This window comes from Ursus maritimus, unplaced genomic scaffold (genome assembly GCF_017311325.1).
Source record: "Ursus maritimus isolate PB19 unplaced genomic scaffold, ASM1731132v1 scaffold_17, whole genome shotgun sequence".
NCBI classification, from domain to species: domain Eukaryota; kingdom Metazoa; phylum Chordata; class Mammalia; order Carnivora; family Ursidae; genus Ursus; species Ursus maritimus.
In genome coordinates, this window is record NW_024424119.1 from 56,984,832 (window position 1) to 57,003,983 (window position 19,152).

At 59.6% G+C, this 19,152-nt stretch overlaps 1 protein-coding gene across 1 annotated transcript; it reads right to left on the reverse strand.

Annotated features, from left to right (window-relative positions):
* Positions 1–9,809: 9,809 nt before the first annotated feature.
* On the reverse strand, positions 9,810–18,835 carry MYMK (myomaker, myoblast fusion factor). Its single transcript, XM_008709442.2, has 5 exons — positions 18,693–18,835; positions 14,266–14,380; positions 13,351–13,499; positions 10,504–10,620; positions 9,810–10,022 (listed from the first exon to the last, which is right to left on the reverse strand). Exons 1-5 carry the CDS (start codon positions 18,825–18,827, stop codon positions 9,873–9,875), a joined length of 666 nt encoding a protein of 221 aa, XP_008707664.2. The 5' UTR covers positions 18,828–18,835; the 3' UTR covers positions 9,810–9,872.
* Positions 18,836–19,152: the final 317 nt, after the last annotated feature.

Sequence of the window (19,152 nt, forward strand, 5' to 3'; positions counted from 1 at the left end):
GAGTCAGACAGTCCAGGTGCTGAGGTTTGAGTCCGTGACTTACTGGCCGCTGAGCGAGTTCATGTCCCTGTGCCTCGGTTTCCCCATCTATACAATAAAGGTAAATAGATTTCTGCTCTTATTGATATGAAAAGCAGCTACGAATTCAGGATTGAAGGAAAGATGTCCATCTTGAATGCTGCCTTCCGTTGGTAGGATGGGGGCAGGAGGGGACCCAGAGAGAACGTGGCACACTCGAGCTGGTTTTGCTTCGAGATGTAGGGGGATGAGGCCAGCACGCCACATCTGGAACAAAAAAGCTGCATGTATCGTTTGTTAAGTCAGGGATTCCATGTTGGGCGCCTGGTGGCTCGGTCGGTTCAGCATCTGACTCTTGATTTCAGCTCAGGTCGTCATCTCCGGGTCGTGAGATCGAGTCCCACATTGAGCTCCATGCTCAGTGGGGAGTCTGCTCGAGATTCTCTCTCCCTCTGCCCCCCCCCCCGTACTTTCTCTCTCTCTCCAAAATAAATAAGTATTAAAAAAAAAAAAAAAAGAAAAGAAAGCCAGGGAGAACCATGGTGGTGAGGGACAGAGTTTTATCAAGGGTGGCCTCAGGCCCTCCCCGCGGGGCAGGATGCTCTTCGACTGAGGAAGGGTAGTCGCTGGAATGGGGCTGCTCTTTGGCTCTCCGAAGCAGGTCGTCACTGGTAGGCTGGGATGGATTTGACGCTGGTCCTGGTGTTTACTGGTTGTGATGGCCAAAGAAGAGTCTGTCTTCTCTTTTTGAATACGGGGAGCTGAAACTTTTCTGTCTCATGGGTAAATTGGAGCATCAGTTTTTGGCTCTCTTGGGACCAGGGACGGAGGACAAAGTGCCGGGCCTGGCCATGTTGGGGGTGCCACAGAAGACCACCTCCATGGGCTCAGGATTCCCAAGCGCCCCACTTCACCGTCAAGGTAAACTAGAAAATCCACCTGGCCCCCAGGTGTTGCATCAACAGTGCCTAGCTCAGCCCTGGTGCTCGGGAGAGGACGGAGAAGTCTCTAGAATTCATAATCCTGAGCTGGCCCTCGTGTGCACCTGCAACCTGAATTCATAGCCCCTCGGTTACCCCAAACCTCAAACAAGGGATTTCAGCCTAAAGGGATCTCAGGCTGGGAGTGCCCTGGTTGTGAGGCAGAAGCAAAGGCAACATTTGCAAAGGAATCTGCCTTCATCTCAGGCCTCAGAAAATTTCCAGAAAGTTCCACAGCTTTAAACAAGCCATTCGGAGTAAAAATTCATTAAATACACAAGGGAACAAGGCACCATGAGCAAAAGCTGACAGAAACAATAGACCGTAGAATCAGATCGGCAAAATGAATAAATAAATAAATACATAAAAAAAATTCAGATATTAGAAATACCCAGCCTAGGGGCGCCTGGGTAGCGCAGTCGTTAAAGCGTCTGCCTTCGGCTCAGGGCGTGATCCCGGCGTACTGGGATCGAGTCCCACATCGGGCTCCTCCGCTATGAGCCTGCTTCCTCTCCCACTCCCCCTGCTGTGTTCCCTCTCTCGCTGGCTGTCTCTCTGTCACATAAATAAATAAAATCTTTAAAAAAAAAAAAAAGAAAAGAAATACCCAGCCTAAAAAACAAAATGAATGTGTTTTGTTATTTTTTTTTAGAAGGGGAGGGGCAGAGAGAGAGAGAGAGAGAGAGAGAGAGAGAGACTCTTGGGCAGGCTCCACACCCAGCACGAAGCCCGACGCGGGGCTCGATCTCACGACCATGAGATCGTGACCTGAGCTGAGACCAAGCATCAGATGCTCAACCGACTGAGCCGCCCAGGTGCCCCAAGATTTTATCCTTTTGAGTACAGTCGTCCCGGTGGGTGCCGGGTGGTGTCTCGGTGCGGTGTGATCTCGTGATGTCAAGCGTCTTCTCACGTGCTTGTCGGTGGTTCCTGAGTCTTTGGTGGAGTGTCTGCTGAAATCTGCCAGTTTTTTCTTGAATTGTCTATCTCATCACTGAGTTTTGAAAGTTTCCTTACATGTCCTGGATACAAGTCCTTTATTATATATATATATATATTTTACAAGTATCTCCTCCCGGCCTGATCCTTTTCTTTTTGATGGCTTCTGAGCACCAACGGTGTAAATTTTGATAAAATCTAGTTTACTAATTATCCTCTCTGACGGATCACACTTCTGCTGTCCTCTCTAAGAATCTCTGCGTGACCAAAGGTCACAAGGACTTTCTCTTACATTTTCTGCCAGAAGCTTTCTGGTTTTTGGAGTTAATTTGGGGTGTGGTGTGAGGGAAGGCTGAGGTGCGTCTCGCTGGCGTGTGGTCTGTCTGTGCCGGCGTCCTTTGTTTCAAAGGCCATCCGTTCCCGAGCGGAAGGTTTGACTACCTCTGTGCGGGGACTGACAGCCGCTGCTCAGTGAGGACGCAGAAGGGTGAAGCGGTTCAGCTGCGGAGCTGAGTTGACCGACTCCTACAGAACGGGCGGAGAAAACACACGTGCAGGCTCCAAGGGGCGGTTACGAAAACTGACCCACACTGGAGCTTAAAGCCCGTCTGAGCCCGTTTCTACGTGTTGGTGTCTCGTGGACTGATCTCGGTACCTGTGAGTGATCAGTGATAGCTGGACCCCCCGCCCCCAATCTGCAAATTAAGAAAGAAGACATCATAACAAAACCAGAACACGGTCGGCCACACTGCCTGTCTCCGAGGGACGGCGGCGGTGGAGAGGCCCGAGGCAATGCGCACAGAGCAGGGTGTGGAAGGGTCTGGAAGGCATGGTGCGTGCTGGTGGCCGGCCTTTCGCTCCCTCCCTCCTGCCTGCCGAGCTCTTTTGCTGACTCACATACGGGTTTATGTGCTGGTGTTGCCGGCACGGTCGGCCATGCACCAGGCTTGGTGCGGCCCGCCCAGAATTCCCGTGCAGCGAGAAGCCACCGCAGGGCCGTGGCCAGGTTCCCGGCGTGCTCACGGAAGGGGAGCTTGGATGGTCCACGATGGAGTTCTGCATTGTGCCATCACACAGCAGGACCAGAGGGGCCGTGCGGGGCAGTGGACAAGACACAGGACTAGGGAGCCCACGCCAAGCAAGGTCAAGTCCCGGCTCGGTGGGCGTGAGACCTCGGGCACACTGACACGTCACTGATTCTCAGTTTTGCAACCTGAGCAATGGGGACAGCCAAGATGCGTTAGGATGAGGCAGCGATGACAGGTTTGAGAGCCCCTTCCCGGCTGCCGTGGGGCCGATCACACGGTTTGGAGGACGTGGGCATCGTGGGGCCCAGAACAGAAGAGCAGGCGTCTGCGGGAAGAACGATCAGTTGGCCTCTGAGGTTATCTGTGGTGTTGACGTTGTGGGTTCTGCCACTCTGTGATTTCCGGAACTGGCTGGAGGCCCCAGGCCAGGGATCGCCCCCATCCCCTCGGCCCCTCCCCTCCCAGCCCCGGAAGTCAGGGCTGTTGGTCTGAGCCGGCAGCTTCCTGGAGCCCAAGCTGGAGCCGGCAGCAGGCGCTTATCAGCTGCTGCTCTGAGGCCCGCTACCGGGGGGCAGGGGGCCAGTGCTCTGCCAAACATCTTCCAGATGTGGCCACAGCTACCCGATAGCCTGGCTCTGGCTGGGGCCCTCAGCCAGCAGTCTCCTGTTAGCCGAGCTGTTAGGAAAACAAAACCCAGTGAAGGCCCGGGAGGCCCAGCTTCTCGGAAGGGAGAGACGGGCGATTGGGCCGGACGTGCAGTTCCAGGCACTTGCTGGCCTCCTCCTTCCCTGCGGCCTTCTGGCCCAAGAGCCCGGCCTGCCCAGCCAGCCCTAAACTTGGGGTGGTGGCAGCCATCGGCTGGCTGCCTCCTGGGTGGGGATCTCAGTCTCCCCGGCCGAGGGCTCCCTGGGGGGTTCCTCCACAGCACACACGCTTGGGTGACGTGGAGCTCATGTGTCCGCTCCCCAGGATGGCAGCTTGACAATGTTGCCGGTTTGCCGGTGAGGTTGAGGGTCCCGTGAGCCTCCACCAGCCTTCCTGAGCCAGGAGAGGTTTTTGCTGGGGGGGGCCGTGGGGGAGGCACCAGCCCACCCGCCGCCCGGCTGGACGGCCCCAGCAGGATAAGCAAGGGTCTCTCCTTTTAGAAGTGTTGGGGCTGAAGGGCGACCAAGGCCACACGGCCCCAGGGAGTGGGCACCCCAGAGCAGTTTCCTTTCTAACGCTCGGCCCCTCCATCGTGCTCCCAGTATGCAGGTCAGCAAGGGGTCAAGGCCAAGGCTGCTGAGGTCAATGACTGGCTAGCCTTTTATCCAGTGTGGGCTCGTCAAGGAGCCATGAGTCTGCCCTGGCCAAGACATGGAAAAACCCACCCATTCCTTTGTTGAGGAATATTTGTTAACTGTGCGTGGAAAGTCGCCTACACCCTCCCTCACAGCCCTCCGGCCCCTGGGAACCCGGCCTGCTCACCCCACGTCCACCTGGCCCTGCCCCCAGCTCCGCAAGGCCGCAGCTGCCCCTGGCGGTTCCCACACAGACCCTTGACCCTTGACCCTTTCCCTGGACCACTGCTCCCTCCTCCTTCGGCGCGGCCGATGGCACCCGCCCTGAAGAGCCTCCCTGACCCCCCAACCCCCGCTCACCTCTGTCTCCATTGCACCAGTAGCTTGTGCGAGGGGGGGAAGGCGGAGCCCAGGGGCGGCTCCCCGGGGGGCGAGGTGCTCCCTGTGAAGCCCCGGGGCTGGGAAAGCTGCTTGAAGGAAGGGCACGGCGATGTTAAGTGGGGCCAGGGCAGGCATCTGGGAGAGACAGAAACCCCAGAGCAGAGCTGGTGACAAGACACCGGGGCATGGACTTTTCTTGGGCAAGGCTGCGCCCCGAGGCCAGCACACGCCTGCTCTGAAGTGCCGTTCACGTGCTCAGGTGGCTGCACCCCTGCACCCCAACCCCGAGAGAGCAGGAGGGGAGCCCAGTATAGCCTCGTCCCCCCTCTACCTTTGCACGCCGAGCACGCCAGGCCAAGACCATCTAGCTCCCTCTGGTCCTGGATCACAAGCCAGAGACGGAAGAGAGGACAGTCCAGCCATGGGCACCCTGCCCTCCATCAGGGCAGCCGAGGTTCTCTTGTGGCTCTGATGGAAAGGAGGCAGGAGGTTGGGAGAGGTTCGGGGCATGGGGGACGGTCCGACTCAGAACCATGGCATGGTGAAGCCGTCACAGACGAGGCTCAGGGGCCAGCCATCTGCAGGCTCCCATGGTTCAGCCCACTTTGCTTTTCTAGTTTCAGTCTCAAACCTGCCTCTTCCAGGCAGCCTTCCCTGCTTACTTCCTCGATCCATAATAAATACTTGCTTTGAAGCATTTCGTTCCCTTGACAAATGGGGGCATTTGGTGCCATATCTGGGGTGAATGTCTCCTGACAGTAAGGACCCCTTTACTTGTTTGCTCCCTACCCTCTTGCTTGCCCATGACCACTGATAATGAAAATAATGTTGCCATTTCTTAAAATGCCATTTATACAATACTTTGCTAAGTGCTTTGTATTCAGTGACCTCGTTTAGTCTTGGCAACACCCCTGCGGGGTGGACAAGAGGAGGAAGCTGAGGCCGAGGGAGCTGGGAGGGGCAGTGGTCACGGAGGGAGAGCTGATTGCTCGCCTCTACACCTGACCTCCCAACCCAGGCTTCTGCTTCCTCTTTCTGCCTGTTTTACTTTCCTAAGACCAGTCTCGCTGGCCTCTGACTCAGTTTACCCCATGGGCCGGAGTGGGGCAGTGGGCGAGGCCACTGTCCACGGTCAAAGGTGAGGACACCTGGTGCGGAGATGGGACTACACGGGCCCTGGGGCCCTGCACCGGGAGGGGGTCCCTGGTGGCCTGTGCCTGGCGTGGCCCTAGGCAGCTAGCTTTGTTAAGCAGCTGACCGGCTCCGGGCCGGCCGGGTTACGCCCCGGGCCTTCTGCCGACTCTGCAGAACGGGTCTTGCCCACATACCTGGCGCTCCTCCCTGCAGCTCCTGGTTGCCTTCCTGCAGGGCCTGCGCCAAGCCCCTGCGGCCGAGCCCAGGACGGATTCCTGCCGCAGGGCCGGCTTCCCCTAACTACAATCGCAGCCCGCCGGCGGCCCCCGCGAGGTAGATGGGGGGCTGTAAAGCCTTTTTAAAAGGGGCAATAAAAGTTTTGGGTTTCAGATGGTCTTACTGAAGAAGAGAGTAACAGAGACAGGAAATGTCAGTAGCAGACGGACAACGGCGCAGCGCACAGACTGCCCTTGCAGGAAGCACCTCCTTCCCAGCACGCAGGCCGTGGGCTCCCCCGGCCGTGCGGCCCTCTCCCGGCTCCTGGCTCCGGGGCAGACGGAGGGGCCCCTGCAGTAGACTGTTTTGTCTGCGTGGTTGTAAGTGTTTATAATACTTCTCTGCCACGGAGGAGGCGTGCTGCGCCCCCCAGCTGAGCCCCGTGCACCCTCGCAGCATGCGTGTGTGCGTGCGTGTGCGCGCGTGTGCACGCTGTGTGTGCATGGGAGGTGGCGTGCCTGGGCCCAGGGCACACGTGTGCTCCAGCAGGGGCATCGGCCGCGTCTGCTCCTCGCTCTGCAGGGTCCGGAGGCCAGTGCTGGCCCCGGGGAGGCCCGTGCCCCCCGCAGCCCCCGGGTTCAGGGGGGTCCAGTAGGGGGAGGACGCCATCCTGCTCAGGCATCCTGCACACCGCAGCCCCTCTGCCCATGTCACTTGGTGTCACTCAGGACCCCCAAACCGCACGTCCAGGGAGCTGCCCGGCTCCTTTGGTTTCCGGCGGTCGTGCTGTCCTGGGCGGTAGCCGCTAGCCGTAGCCACAGGGAGAGGGTTGCCCCGTAAAACACAGGGCGCCGTGTCCAATCTGACTTCCCGCTCAACAGTGACCCCTGCTTTAGTGTAAGTATGTCTCACGTAAACACGTCCCTAATACGCGTGAGACGTAAGCAGGCGAAATCATTATTTTTTATCTGAAATTCCTGGGTAACCAGGAGTCCTGTAACCCTGCATCCCTACACATGTGGCTATGTAAATTTAAATTAATTAAAACGAACTGCTCTGTAGCTCGAGCCGCATTTCAGATGCTCTGCAGCGGCGGGCGAGCCGGGCGGCCCAAGCATCTCTCGGTATTCGAACGAGCTCTCGGGCACCGGCTGCCCCAGGCCTGCCGCTAACACCTCCGGCTCCGCGTTCGGATGCGCGCTGGAGGCAAGCTCAGGGCTCCCGGCTCCCTAATCCCTCATCAGGGCTGGGTGGGAGGTGAGTCCCGTCCAGAGCCCACAGGGTCCTGGGAGGGCCTCGGGGGTCCTTGCTGGCCCCAGGTGCCATGATTGTCAGATCCTAGGGCATGAAGACCGGAGGCTCGACGGCACTGGGGTCCAGAGGTGTTTGGTCTGAAGGCCGTGACCCTTCTTCCCTTAGTCTTGAGGTGGAGGGGTGGCCGTTCCGGGTGGCCTTCTCCCTTTCTGTCCCCCTCCTGGGCACTCACGTCCTGGCCCTTGGCTAGAGCCACTAAGATGTCAAAGGGAGCTTCTGAGCCGGAGGAAGATGCCAGTAGGGTGAGGAGTAAGACCCTGGGGACATCGCCTCAGCGGCCAGTGTCCGAAGGCCTGGGGCCAGCCATCAGCATCCCGGCCCTCAGTGTCCTCATCGCACAGTGGGGTCTCCGTGGTGCTGAGCCTGCTTGGAGTGGCACAGCGGGCCTAGAGCCCGAGAGGCGGACGGGGCTGAGGGCTGGAGCGCGCCTCCTAATTGTCCATGACTTACAGACTTGGCCGGCCTCCCAGACAGCCTCATAAATCAGCACGGCCACAGTGAGTAGCCTGTTAGTGCGGCCCTTACGCGCTTGGCAGGCCCCTCACCTCCTCCCTGCGCGGGAGCACCCCGCTGCCTCCAATTTTCCATGTGCTGCTGCAGACCTGGGAGCCGGGGTGTGCTCGCGGGGCTTGGGGGGCAAGGGGGATGGGAGGGAGGTGCCGGGGAGGAGGGGGAGGGCCGGGGAGGGAGGCGACTGGCAGAGGCCAGCCACTTTGTGGATGCCTGTTTCCAGAGTGATGCCCCAGGCCCCCGGCGTGGCCCCCAGCTCCTCCCCCTTCCCTACGGCCGGGTGTCTCCCCTCGTGAGGACGTGTGACGGGCCGGATGGGAAGATGCTGTTTGCAGGGCGCTCTATCTCTTCACGGGGTGAGCACGCACACGGGGTGTGCACGTATTTCACGGGGTGAGCACGCACACGGGGTGTGCATGTGTTTCACGGGGTGAGCACGCACACGGGGTGAGCACGTGTTTCACGGGGTGAGCACGCACACGGGGTGTGCACGCACACGGGGTGAGCACGTGTGTCTACAGTACCTGTGAGTGTGCACACACCCTTCAACCAGACGAGAAGCCACTGGAAGCAGCATGTGCCCCTCGCTGCGCTGGGGCGGGCGGGGATGCGTCTCTCTGGGCTGATGGCCCCGACGCTGTGAGGCTCACCTAGCTTAGCTGGGAAGCGGAGCCATGATGCGGCCCTGCTCCCCAGGGCCTAGCCAGGACCCTGAGAGCCAGTGTGGAGGGCCGAGCGGCTGCTCTGTTGTCACCGGGCTATAGGGACAGAATGGCGCTGAGCCAGCACGAGGCTGTGGGCGTCCGGGCCCCCCCCGCGCGGGACCGCTGGACCGTCGGGAAGTCGACAGACGAGGAGGCCAGGCAGAGGGGTCAGCTTGTCCCCAGCGCTCTCCTGGTCCCTGAGCTGAGCAAGAGGTGACTTTAGGACAAATAATGGGCCGCCCCATGCAGTGGGAGTGGGCGTGCACCTTCTGGAAATACGAACAGGCCCCAGCCAGGTGTAGGTAACTTCCTGCCTGACAGATGTGCCCACATCATTCGGGAAGCTGGGGCTGCTGGGGAGGCTCAGGGCTGTGAGGTGATGTCTGGGAGGCCTGCTCCCGCCACCCCCGGGGCCCAGTGCAGACAGGCTCTGGGCCCGAGCTCGCTGACCGCCCACTGCCCTGCGGCCAGCCGGCCCCGGGTGCCCGGCTGTGGGCCTGCTGGCCTCTGCTCAGGTTTCCCTGCACCCGGACCCCCTTCCTGCACTGGCTCTTAGCCCGGGGGAGTGCTCCCAGGGCTCGGAGGACCAACACAGGTGCTCACGCCGGGCCAGTGTGGCTGCTCCAGAGCCAGGTGGCAGGCTTGCCTCTGGCCAGTGGACTGGGGTGGGGCCGCGCTCTGCCCTCACCGGCTTGGGGCTTCCGACATGCCATTTCCCCTGAGCCTCGGGCTGTCTTTAGAATGGAATGAGCGTGCTTTACTGCAGACTTGCTTTAAGAGTTAGATCGAGGGCTGCGGAGACAGCTTTGGTGCACAGTAAGGTCAAGACACAGAGGAGCTTCACCAGGGTCGCCGTTCCTGAAACAGCTAGATTCAGGGACTGGGCTGGAGGGCTGGCCACTCAGGCCTGGGCCAGGGACAGAGATGGCTCCCCCTGGCCTCTGTGCTCAGAGCCTGAGGGCACAGGATAGAAGTGGTGTTTCCAAGAGAAAACGGTGTGAGGAGGGCGCGTGGGCAGAACCTCTCTGCGGCTGGGGCTGGGCCGAAACTTTTGGGTGAGGAGGGAAGGGGAGATGGGGGGACACACGCTGGCTCCAGGCTTCTGCAGACACAACATTGGTCATGACTGTGGAGGAGGAGGAGGGAGGAAGTTCTTCTCTTTCCGGCATGATGTGGAAACCTAGTAACTGGGCCCTCAAGAAGCACTCATCAGGAGCTCCCCAAATCCCCAGGGACCTCTCGGGCTCAGAGGAAAGACGTTTCTCCTGGGTGCTCGGGGTGGGGCAGGACAGGAGGCCTCTCTCTGGGAGTGAGACGGGGGAGGGCAGGGGCTTGCGGTGGACAGGTTCGAGGGACGGGGGTGCGAGGTCAGATGCAGGCACAGCAAAGGGTGGGACAGTCCAGCTTGGCCGGGGGCCCTGCGCTTCCAGCCTTCTTGTTGACCTTGGGTAGCAGGAGGACGAAGGACATGGCCAGGGCACAGTGGTAGAAGCTGTGGACATAGGTGTAATCCCAATCCTGCAGGGGCGGGGAGGCGGGGAGGGGGGTCAGTCTGCGGCCTCAGGACTCCCCCCATCCCCCCACTCCATGCCTCTGCTCGAATGCCTGGCACGCTGGGGTACCTGCCAGTCACTCCCCCCCAGAATCTGGCCAAGTGCCCTCCTCCAAGGGGCCTATCCTCAGCGCCCCCCCCCCATGGGCAGTCTTTCCTGACCTCCAACCCCTGGAGCACTGAAGGTGGAAAGTGAAAGCTCAGCACCATTCCCTGGGCCTTTGACAATGAGGCTGGGGCTCCTCCCTGCCTCCCTCCGCCCCCCCCCTTCCTGCAGGTGCAGGCTCCAGCCCCAGGCCCCCTCTGGGCTGTGCACCTCATCTCAGATCCACGGAGACAGCGAGAGCCCCGGTGCTGGGGATGGACGGTGTGTGGTGGGAGGGAGGGACAGAGGAGGCAGGAACGGGATGCTGCTGAAGCCGCCCCGAGGGGCCCCAGTCCCCCTACCTCGAAGAAGAAGCGCAGCATAAGGGCCAGCGCCCCGAAACAGAAGCCGGGGCCTATCTGCTGGGTGTAAACACTCTTGTCGGGGTACAGACCCTTCTTCTCCTTCATCCGTTGCAGCTGTGGGGAGAGTGGCCACGCAGAGAGGTCACACGCGGGGCTGCTGCTCGGAGCCGGCCCCGGGCACGCACGCGCCCCTTGGCTATCCCTGGGCGGGAGGCGGGGCTCAGGGAGATGGCTCACGCGCCACGGTCCCGTGGCGGCAGGACCCAAGGGAGCCCCAGCCTGGATGGCTCGGCTGGGAACCCCTGGGCCAGTTTGCCCCGTGAGGACCCCCCACCCCTGCCTGCCTCTTTGGTGCCTAACGAGGCCACCCTTGGACGCACACCCCTGCCAGCCAGAGGGGATCCCCCGGGGACCAGACACAGCAAGAAGGTGTTGGAGCGCTGGTGCCGCCCACTGGGTGGCCTGCGGGGGCGCCTTTGTGGTGGTCCGAGAGACGCTTCAGAGGCTCGTAGATCGCGACCTGTCGTGGTGCCTCTGAGTCAAGCTGACCAGCGCATGGAGCTCTGGTTGCTCAGGTGCTCCAGTCAGTGGGAGGCACGAGCAAGATTTGAGGCTTAAAATGATGGGTTCGCGTGCACTGAGAACGTGCAGTAAATGCGGAACCACATCCTGCAAACTCAAACCCCTGGGGCCAAGGAGTTTCAGGGTGCAGGGTGTTTGGGACCTCAGCACAAGAAACGGCTGCACACACTGCGGATCGTGGAACCCCCTGTGGGGCTGGGGCCGCCCCCCCAACTGCACACCCCGCCCCCCCCCTCCCCCGTGTGTAGGACCCCTGTGCTGGTCGGGGCAGGCTGGGCCACCAGAGTCTGGGGTGTGGTTTGCTGGAATTTGCCATTGCCAATAAGACATCAGGACGGCACGGGCGCAGACAGTGCGTGGGTGCTGCTGGGGGGCCTGGGTGCCGGTGGCCACGGCCGCGCCTGCCCAGGGTCACGTCCTAGGCTGGCCCGGCCCTGCCCCGCGGCCCCCACACCCACCTCTCTCTGCTTCCTCTCCTTGAGGGCTGCCGTTCCCAACTCGGGCTCAAGAAGGGACGAGCCTCTGAGAGAAAAATCCACCCTCATTCCAGGAAACAACTGCCCTTGAAAATCCAAAATAAACTCCACGTTAAATGGTCTGAAAAACACAATTTGAGCCCCAGGATGTAGGCAGCCAGGCAGACCTCTCGGTTCCTGTGGCCGGATCCGCGGCCCGAGGGCCGTGGAAGTCGCCGTGGCGCTTCCCAGGGAAACTAGCGAGTGGCTTCTATTCTGGCTAATTACAATCCAGCCCAGATCCAGACCAGCCAAGATCTGCAGCAGGAACGGCCCTCCAGGGCAGTCCAAGCAGCCTATCCTACTTCCTGCTGGGGGATGAGCGCGTTATCGAGACCCAGGGCTCTGTGTTTATGCATTCTAGCTTGTTCATTAACGTGGTCCTTCCCTGGGTCCAGACGCGGCAGACCCAACATGCCTCCCCTGCTCTCACAGGCAGCGCCGAGTGGCCTCCTGCGGGGCAGGAGGGGGGCGGCTCGCTTCCCCAAGCTGAGGTGAGAAAGAGGCTCCTTCCCTTCTCTTGGAAAGGCAAGGTCTGACCTCGGCAGGTGCTGCGTGACTTCTTGTTGATCGCTGACCTCTCTGAGCCCTACTTCCTTCCTTAACTGAGGGGCAGAACAAATCCTCTACTCCCTGGTTGTAGGAGGAGCCGGGCTTTCTTTTCCCTCCTGCAGCTGTAACATGGGTTGATGGACACCTTCTGCACCACTTGCCCAGCTTGACCCCCTTTCCAGAGAACTGCCTTCCTGCTCCCCGGGTGGTCTGGCCAGCCGCCCCCCCCCCATCCCCTGAGGCCCTGCCATCTTGGCCTTAATTTTGGGGCCCTGAGTGGGTGTGTGACTTGGGCTGGGCTGGACCAGCCCTCCTGCCAGCACTTGGAATTGGGACACCCCGAGATTCCAGGTGGAGCTCCAAAAGGGGTGAAAATGTGGCAGAGGGATGTCACCTTGGGGCCTGGGCTGCTGCACGGCTGGAGAGTGGGTCCAGCCTCAGGCCAGGCCTGTGTTCTGGTCCCTGCAAGCTTCAGCTCCTTCTCTCCGTCCATCCTGCTCTAGCATCCGTCATTAGCTTGGGAAGCATGAGCAGCTCTCTGCCCTCGCAGCCCAGGAGGGCCTTGGTACAACAGAGGGTGCAGGGAGGCCTGGGGACTGCGCGTCAGGGCCACTGGGGGCCCACTGAAGAGATGTCAGTGTTGCAAACTCTGGCTCAGTCTGCCTCAGTGCTTAGGGGCAGTTCCATCTTCCTGTCCACCACACACCACAGGCTTCCTCCTCGCTAGAACCAAACTTAAGGCTCACCGCCTCCATGAAGTCTTCCCAGATTAACCCAGGCCATTTCCAGTTGCTTTTGCATCTTTAAAGCAGTCATTCTCTGCAAAGTATAATAACGATACTAGAAATAGCTCGTATGTGTGGAGCACATTAGAAGCCAGGCTCTATTCCAGGACTTTTAGGCGCGTTAACTCAGTCCATCGTTGAACCAACCCTATGAGGTAGGTCCTGGACTGTTCCTGTAACAACCGCTTTTCCGATATGGAAATTGAGGCAGAGAAGTGCAGTCACTTGGGTTAGGTCCAGAGCTAGTGGGTATGGATGATACAGACGGGGTCTACGCAGCGGGGGTGCCTGATGCTCATTGTCTCTGTGTTTTAGCTGGAGCCCTGAGATGGGAGGTGAATGGAGACCCCGAGGTGGAGGGGTCACAGGGGACGGGCGTCCCTGTCCACTGAGGCTCGCACAGTACGCACCCACTTTGTGGCAATGATGAGGACAGCCGTGCCGATGGGGCCCGAGTACACCCCGTAGCCCCAGCGGTCGTGGTAGACCCGCACCGCGATTGTCAGCACGCCAAACATCACGAAGGTCGACCTCTTGGGCTCGTCAAAGTCGGCCAGCGCTGGAGGTGGGAGAGAGGAACCGGGAGGGGTGAGCGGCCTCTCTGTCCCCCCTGGCCACTGCCCCCCCAAGAGGCATCCCTCAGGGGCCCCTGTGTGGGGTGTTCCTGGCCAGCGAGACCCCATGGACCAGCCCGGTCACCCTGAGGTCTGAGTTCCGGCTGGTTGTAATGGACAGATGTGGACAGAGCAGCCTGGGGACCATGAGCCCGAGGACCCCGGGGACGGAGATGAAGACATGCAGGTAAGAGACAGGAGAGATCTGGGTCCTTCACGGGGCCTGGGCAAATAGCAGGGAGCCCGTGCGATGGGGCCCACGTGCCCCCACGTTACCGCCAGACGGCGCTACATGAGAAAAAAGGTGCAGACACCATACGCTTTTGAGTGATTCCATCCTCTTAAAAACCTGAGCTGACAGTGATGTGCGTGGACGCTTGTGTGAGCCTCAGGGAACGTCTTGGGGCAAACCCTGACGCGTGAACAATGGTCTCCTGAGTGGGAGAGCCGGAAGCCCTTCCACGGGTTCCATCACCTAGAGTGGTCTGAACAAGCCTTCATTCATGTGTGAATCCAACGGATGTGAGGATGGGCGTCAGGGCATTTAAGGGCTGTGCGTTCTTTCTCATCAATTAAACCAGGCTTCAAACCCTAGGAGAGGGGAGCAGACGCTCCGATGCGGGGTGGAGAGCAGAGCCAGTGGGCTCTGCTGTTTCTGGGAGCGGGCAGGTAGATGGCGGGGCAGTCGGGTGACAAGGCGCGGCCACTCACCCATCAGTGAGACCCACATGCTCAGCGCTGTCCCGTAGACGCTGAAATACTCCAGGACGTCGTGTCGCATGAAACAGAGCACCGACAGGCCGGGCCCGTTGCAGGCGTGGTGTACCTGCCGGAAAACCCCCAGCAGTCAGGGGCTGGAGAGGACTGCATGGGAGCCCCGGGGCCACAGCTGGGCCCCCGCCACACCCCCCCGCCAGCCAGGCCGCTCACTAGCTTCGAGGCTCAGGCAAGTCACTTTGTGCCTCAGTTTCCGCACCTGAAAAATGGAAATGGCAGCAGTGCTGCCCACTGCTCCCCTCATGGGGTCTTGTGGGGAGTAGACGAAACAATCCACGTGAGGGGCTGGGAGCCTGGGCTGTGCTAAGGGCTCAGTCGTGTCTCTTATGTTCTCTGTGTGACATGACCAGAGTCCGGGTGTTGTTCAGGTGGGGACCCCGAAGACGCGCCCTGCACGTCCCTTCAACACCTGGTTTACCGGCAGCAGGTACGTGTGCGTTCCCTCAGCGCCTCTGGGTGTGAGGCCACCGCCTATTTTCCGGATGCCAGTCGGCCCTTCTCCTCTACCGCTCCCCCTGTCGTGACTGGGCCCCCCTACCGGGGAAGTCCTCAGACGTGAGTGGGCACCAGAACCCTGGGGGGCTTGTGAAGACTTGGGCTGCGGAGTCAGCAGGTCTGCGGTGGGGTCAGAGGTGTGCTTTGCTACGAGTTTCTCAGGCTGATGCCAGCCACCCGTGGGGAATAATGTACTTTGAGCACCTCCGGCCTATGGCTTCCAGCTCCGGTTTCTTTAAAGTTCTGGGAAACTGTGGAGACCCCGTGCTGAGCACAGCGTGGTAGTTTCACCCATCTCTCTCCTGTGTCTCCCCAACTAATTTAATAGCGATACTTTTTAAAGATTTTATTTATTTAGTTGACAGAGAGAGAGAGAGCGTGCACGAGTAGGGGGAGAAGGGGAGGGAGAGAAGGATTCCCTGTTGAGCAAGAAGCCCGATGTGGGGCTCGATCCCAGGACCCCAGGATCATGACCTGAGCTGAAGGCAGACGCTTCACCAACGGAGCCCCCCAGGCGCCCTTTATTGGCAATTTTTAGAGCAAAATGGCACTGTGGAGTATTCTCACAGCAGTCCACTGATTTCTTAGAAAACGGCAGCTCTCTCCTTTTGCATACACATTTCATCACTTTAAGTAATATTTAATTATGTGATGTAATTATTTTGACAAGTTCCATGGGCATAAACGAGCTTGGGAACCAGCACAATCGACTCTTGGTGAACCCAGCTCAGGAGGAGGGAGGAGGCGTCCAGGAGAGCAGCCCAAGTCTGGAGGCCCAGGGATGTTATGGGGGAGCGGGAGCCCTGGGTCACTCGGTGAGTCGAGCAAGTTGGGGTCGATTTAGAGCTCCTATTAGTTACAATCGCAGGCAACCTAAAGTTACGGTGCATGTAGGAGGCATGAATAGAGGTATGGTGTCCAGAACAAGGGAGGTGACAGTCCCGATTCTCTCTGCTCTGGTCAGACCCACCTAGAGAACTTGTTGAACTTTGGATGCTGCACCCTTTGAAGCGACACAGGCAAAGAGGATGGAGGAGAGCAACGAGGCTGTGGACATGATCGTTTAGCTGGGGAAAGAGAAGCTTCAGGTGGGGCCTGATCAAGGTGCTCAGAACTCTGCAGGATAGAGCAGGAAGGACACTCGTGGCGCCTAGGCCCTGTGAGTGACATGGACATTCTCCCGCTACTTCCAGAACTACATCCCTCCCCCCGCCGCCCAGTCCCATCATCTGCTGCTTCTGCACCCGGGCCTCTCCTGTGTAGCTCAGATCACCGTGTATAACCACAGGCTTAATCACTATGAGATTCTCGGCAGTGTCCACCCCGGCCCCATGAAGAGCAGGAATGCTCTGTCTCAGCCTGGCCGTGTGAATGCAGGGTCAGGGAGGCAGGGTTTGGAGTGGTTTGAAGGAGAGCTGTCCCAGGAGCTGACCCCAGGCCCTTGGTTCATCTCCGTTGGATGGGTGGGGAAGGACAGATTCAGAACAGTGCTACCTGCCAAGGGGGCAGGGCAGAGCAGGGACTGGCGCCTGTCCTCTGTGCCTGTGAGGCCTGCCTCCCTCTTCCGATGCAGGGGCGGGTGCTGGCGGAGGGGGGGGAGTGCCAAGAGGGTCTGGTGGGAGACAGCACAGCCTCCAGAGGCCCCCCTAGCAGGTCCTTGCTTTGTGAGCTCAGGCGAGTGGCTGGCTGCTGGGGTTCTCCTCTGTCAAACAGGGACAAGAATACCCATTCCGTGGGGCAGGCCAGGGGATTCCAAGCGACTGAGCACGTGTCACAGTGTTGGGAACAGAAATAGCAACTGTTGGAGGAGGGCTCTGCTCAGAACACAGAAGAAGCCACATGGGAGGCAGAAGGTGCAATGGTATCGTTTAGGGCTCTGGGAGAAAGGGGCTGAGCATGGCTTTGAGGTTGGAGGACATTTGTCACAGGAGGCAGCTGCTTCTGCCACTCTGGGTGGGCTAGGGTGGGACAGAGTGGGCCTCTGAGGTCAGCCTGAAGGCAGCTGGGGGCCAGCCCAGCCCCAGCAGGGAGGGGTGGCCTGGCGGTGTCTGTAGTTTCTGGGGCTGGGTCTAACAGGGACCTGGGGACAAGATCCCTGGCTCCTCTCCCCAGCCCTAAGCCCCTTATACCCGCAGAGAAGTCCCGGGTCCACTCTGTGCCTGGGTTTCTCATCTGTCAAATCGACTTCCTGGGACTCACCCAGGCAGGGGTCCCTCGCAGAGCTAACAAAGTGGCATTGAACAAGACGCCTTGAATGAGCTGAGAGCCCCAGGGTGCCTCTAGGGCTTATACAGCGACACGTGACTCAGCCTCTGTGGGACTCAGTTTCTTTATCTGTCAAATGGGCTGGTCACAATCTCAGGCTCATGGGGAGCTAAGATTACATGAGACAGTGTGTCCAGAGCACTGGCATGCCCTACAGCCTGGATGCTGGCTTGCGGCTAGACAGCAGCCAAGATCTTTCCCGCCCAGGCCTGGAGACTGGCGCCCCAGGCAACCCCCAGCCCCAGGACCTTGCTGCCTAAGGGAGCGCCATCCCATGTGCACACGCGGCTTCTCCCGTTGCAGGTAAGCTTGGATTCGGCTCACAAGGACGTCGGCGTGACAGGTGCACACACGTCTGCAAACACATGCGTGTGCTCACAGACCTCACCGTCCAGGGCTGCCCCAAGGACTCTGATGCTCGCCCACAGAGGCCCTGCTGCTGAGGAGCGAGGCCAGCCGGTGGCAGGAGGCATGCGATTTTTCACATGTCTGGCGCTGCCACAGGGAGGAGACTGGGGGAACACTTGCCTCCCCAGTGCGTGCTTCTCATGGGGAGCTGGGCTTTGGAGAAGGGTGAGTCTGACGGGAGCTGATGGGGAAGACCATCAGAGCAAGGGAGGGAGTCTAGCCGTGAGGGTGGGGGACTCAGAGGGACACAGGTCGGCACTGAGACACAGATTGGTGATGGGTGGAGGGATAGGACATCGATTAGGTAGGTAGAGCTATGATTGATTAGATAGAGGGGTACAAAGGCAGGAGGGTAGGCAGGCAGACAGTCAGTCAGACAGACAGACAGACAGACAGAAGCTTAAGGACAGTAGATAGAGCCACAGAGACACGTGGAGGGCCAGGGGAACAAAGCCAGACAGGGAAAGACCAGGAGGTTTGGGACGAGAGCAAGTTCTATGGAGACAGAGCTCCAGAAATCAAGAGCAACCCAGACACAGACAGAATAAAAGAAAAAAGTCAGATGCGGAGAAAACGAATCAGAGAAATGCAGAGGGAGAAAGCCCTGCCGGGAGGGAGGGAGGGGGAGAGAGAGAGACAGTCATCCTGGCGTATAAATGGAGAAAGAAGGACTCAGAGAGAGACATAGGCCTCAAGAAGGAGAGACAAGCAGACGTGAGCAGGCCCTCCTGAACTGGGGCCAGCTCCGGAACTCTGGAATCAGACTCACCCAGGCCCAATGCATTCCCTAAACCCTACTAACCCCCTCTCGGGCCTGGCTCAGCCCCTTCCTCCCTGCTCCGCTGCCCTGTGGAGCTGGGAGAGTGGCAGGGGCCCAGGGTGGGGTGGGGGGCCCCTGGGGTGGTCTGCCAGTGGCAAAAGGAGGGGCACCCCAGAAGCCTTGAAGGGCTTGTCCTGGACTGACTGACGCCAGCCCATTGTGGGCCTGGTTTTGTGAACACCAATCCTAGAGTGACTTCCTGGCCCAGATGGGGAAACTGAGGTCCAGAGAGGAGGAGGGGTCCCCCTAACTCTCTCTTTTGGTCTCCAGGCTCTTCCTTTCACCTCCAAATCACTTTTCTTGCTCACCAATAACGAAGGTGGTGGATAGACAGCCCCTCTCCTGCGCCTTTGGGAGAGTGTCCCAGACTTACCGCCACGAAGAACATGGTAAAGAGGTAGACCATGGCCTCCATGTGGAACCTTCGCTTGGCAGCGATGCTGACGGTGGGCAGGAGGGCCAGGCTGCTGAGGGTGGGCAGGAGCAGTTTCGCTGCGAGCGTCCCCATGGGCCAGGGAGGAAGGCACTGGCTGGGGAGGAGGGGAGGACGCAGGCCTCCCGGGTCCCCAGGGCAGAGAAAAACAGGGACAAAGCCTGCTCCCTTCAGTGGGGCTCCAAGGGCAGCTGTGGTTCGAATGCCCTGAAGGGAGGCAGGGCTAGGAGTGCATGTGTTGAGAGCACATGGACAGTGTCCAACAGCTGATGTGTCATGTGATCAACACTTGTCTCGGATTCTTTTTTTTTTGGAGAGACCAGAGTTGTTGATTCAAGGAGACCATACCTCTTTTCTCTGAGGCAACAACCTTGGCGTAAAGTCCCCATGAGTTACAATC

Bases quoted from the DNA above. Each gene is read 5' to 3' on its own strand.
- MYMK (XM_008709442.2), bottom strand. From the start codon at position 18,827: ATGGGGACGCTCGCAGCGAAACTGCTCCTGCCCACCCTCAGCAGCCTG. The intron at 14,381-18,692 runs GTAAGTCTGGGA...GTTTTCCGGCAG, and splicing joins TTACCATGTTCTTCGTGGCG to GTACACCACGCCTGCAACGG. The intron at 13,500-14,265 runs GTGAGTGGCCGC...TCCCACCTCCAG, and splicing joins CATGTGGGTCTCACTGATGG to CGCTGGCCGACTTTGACGAG.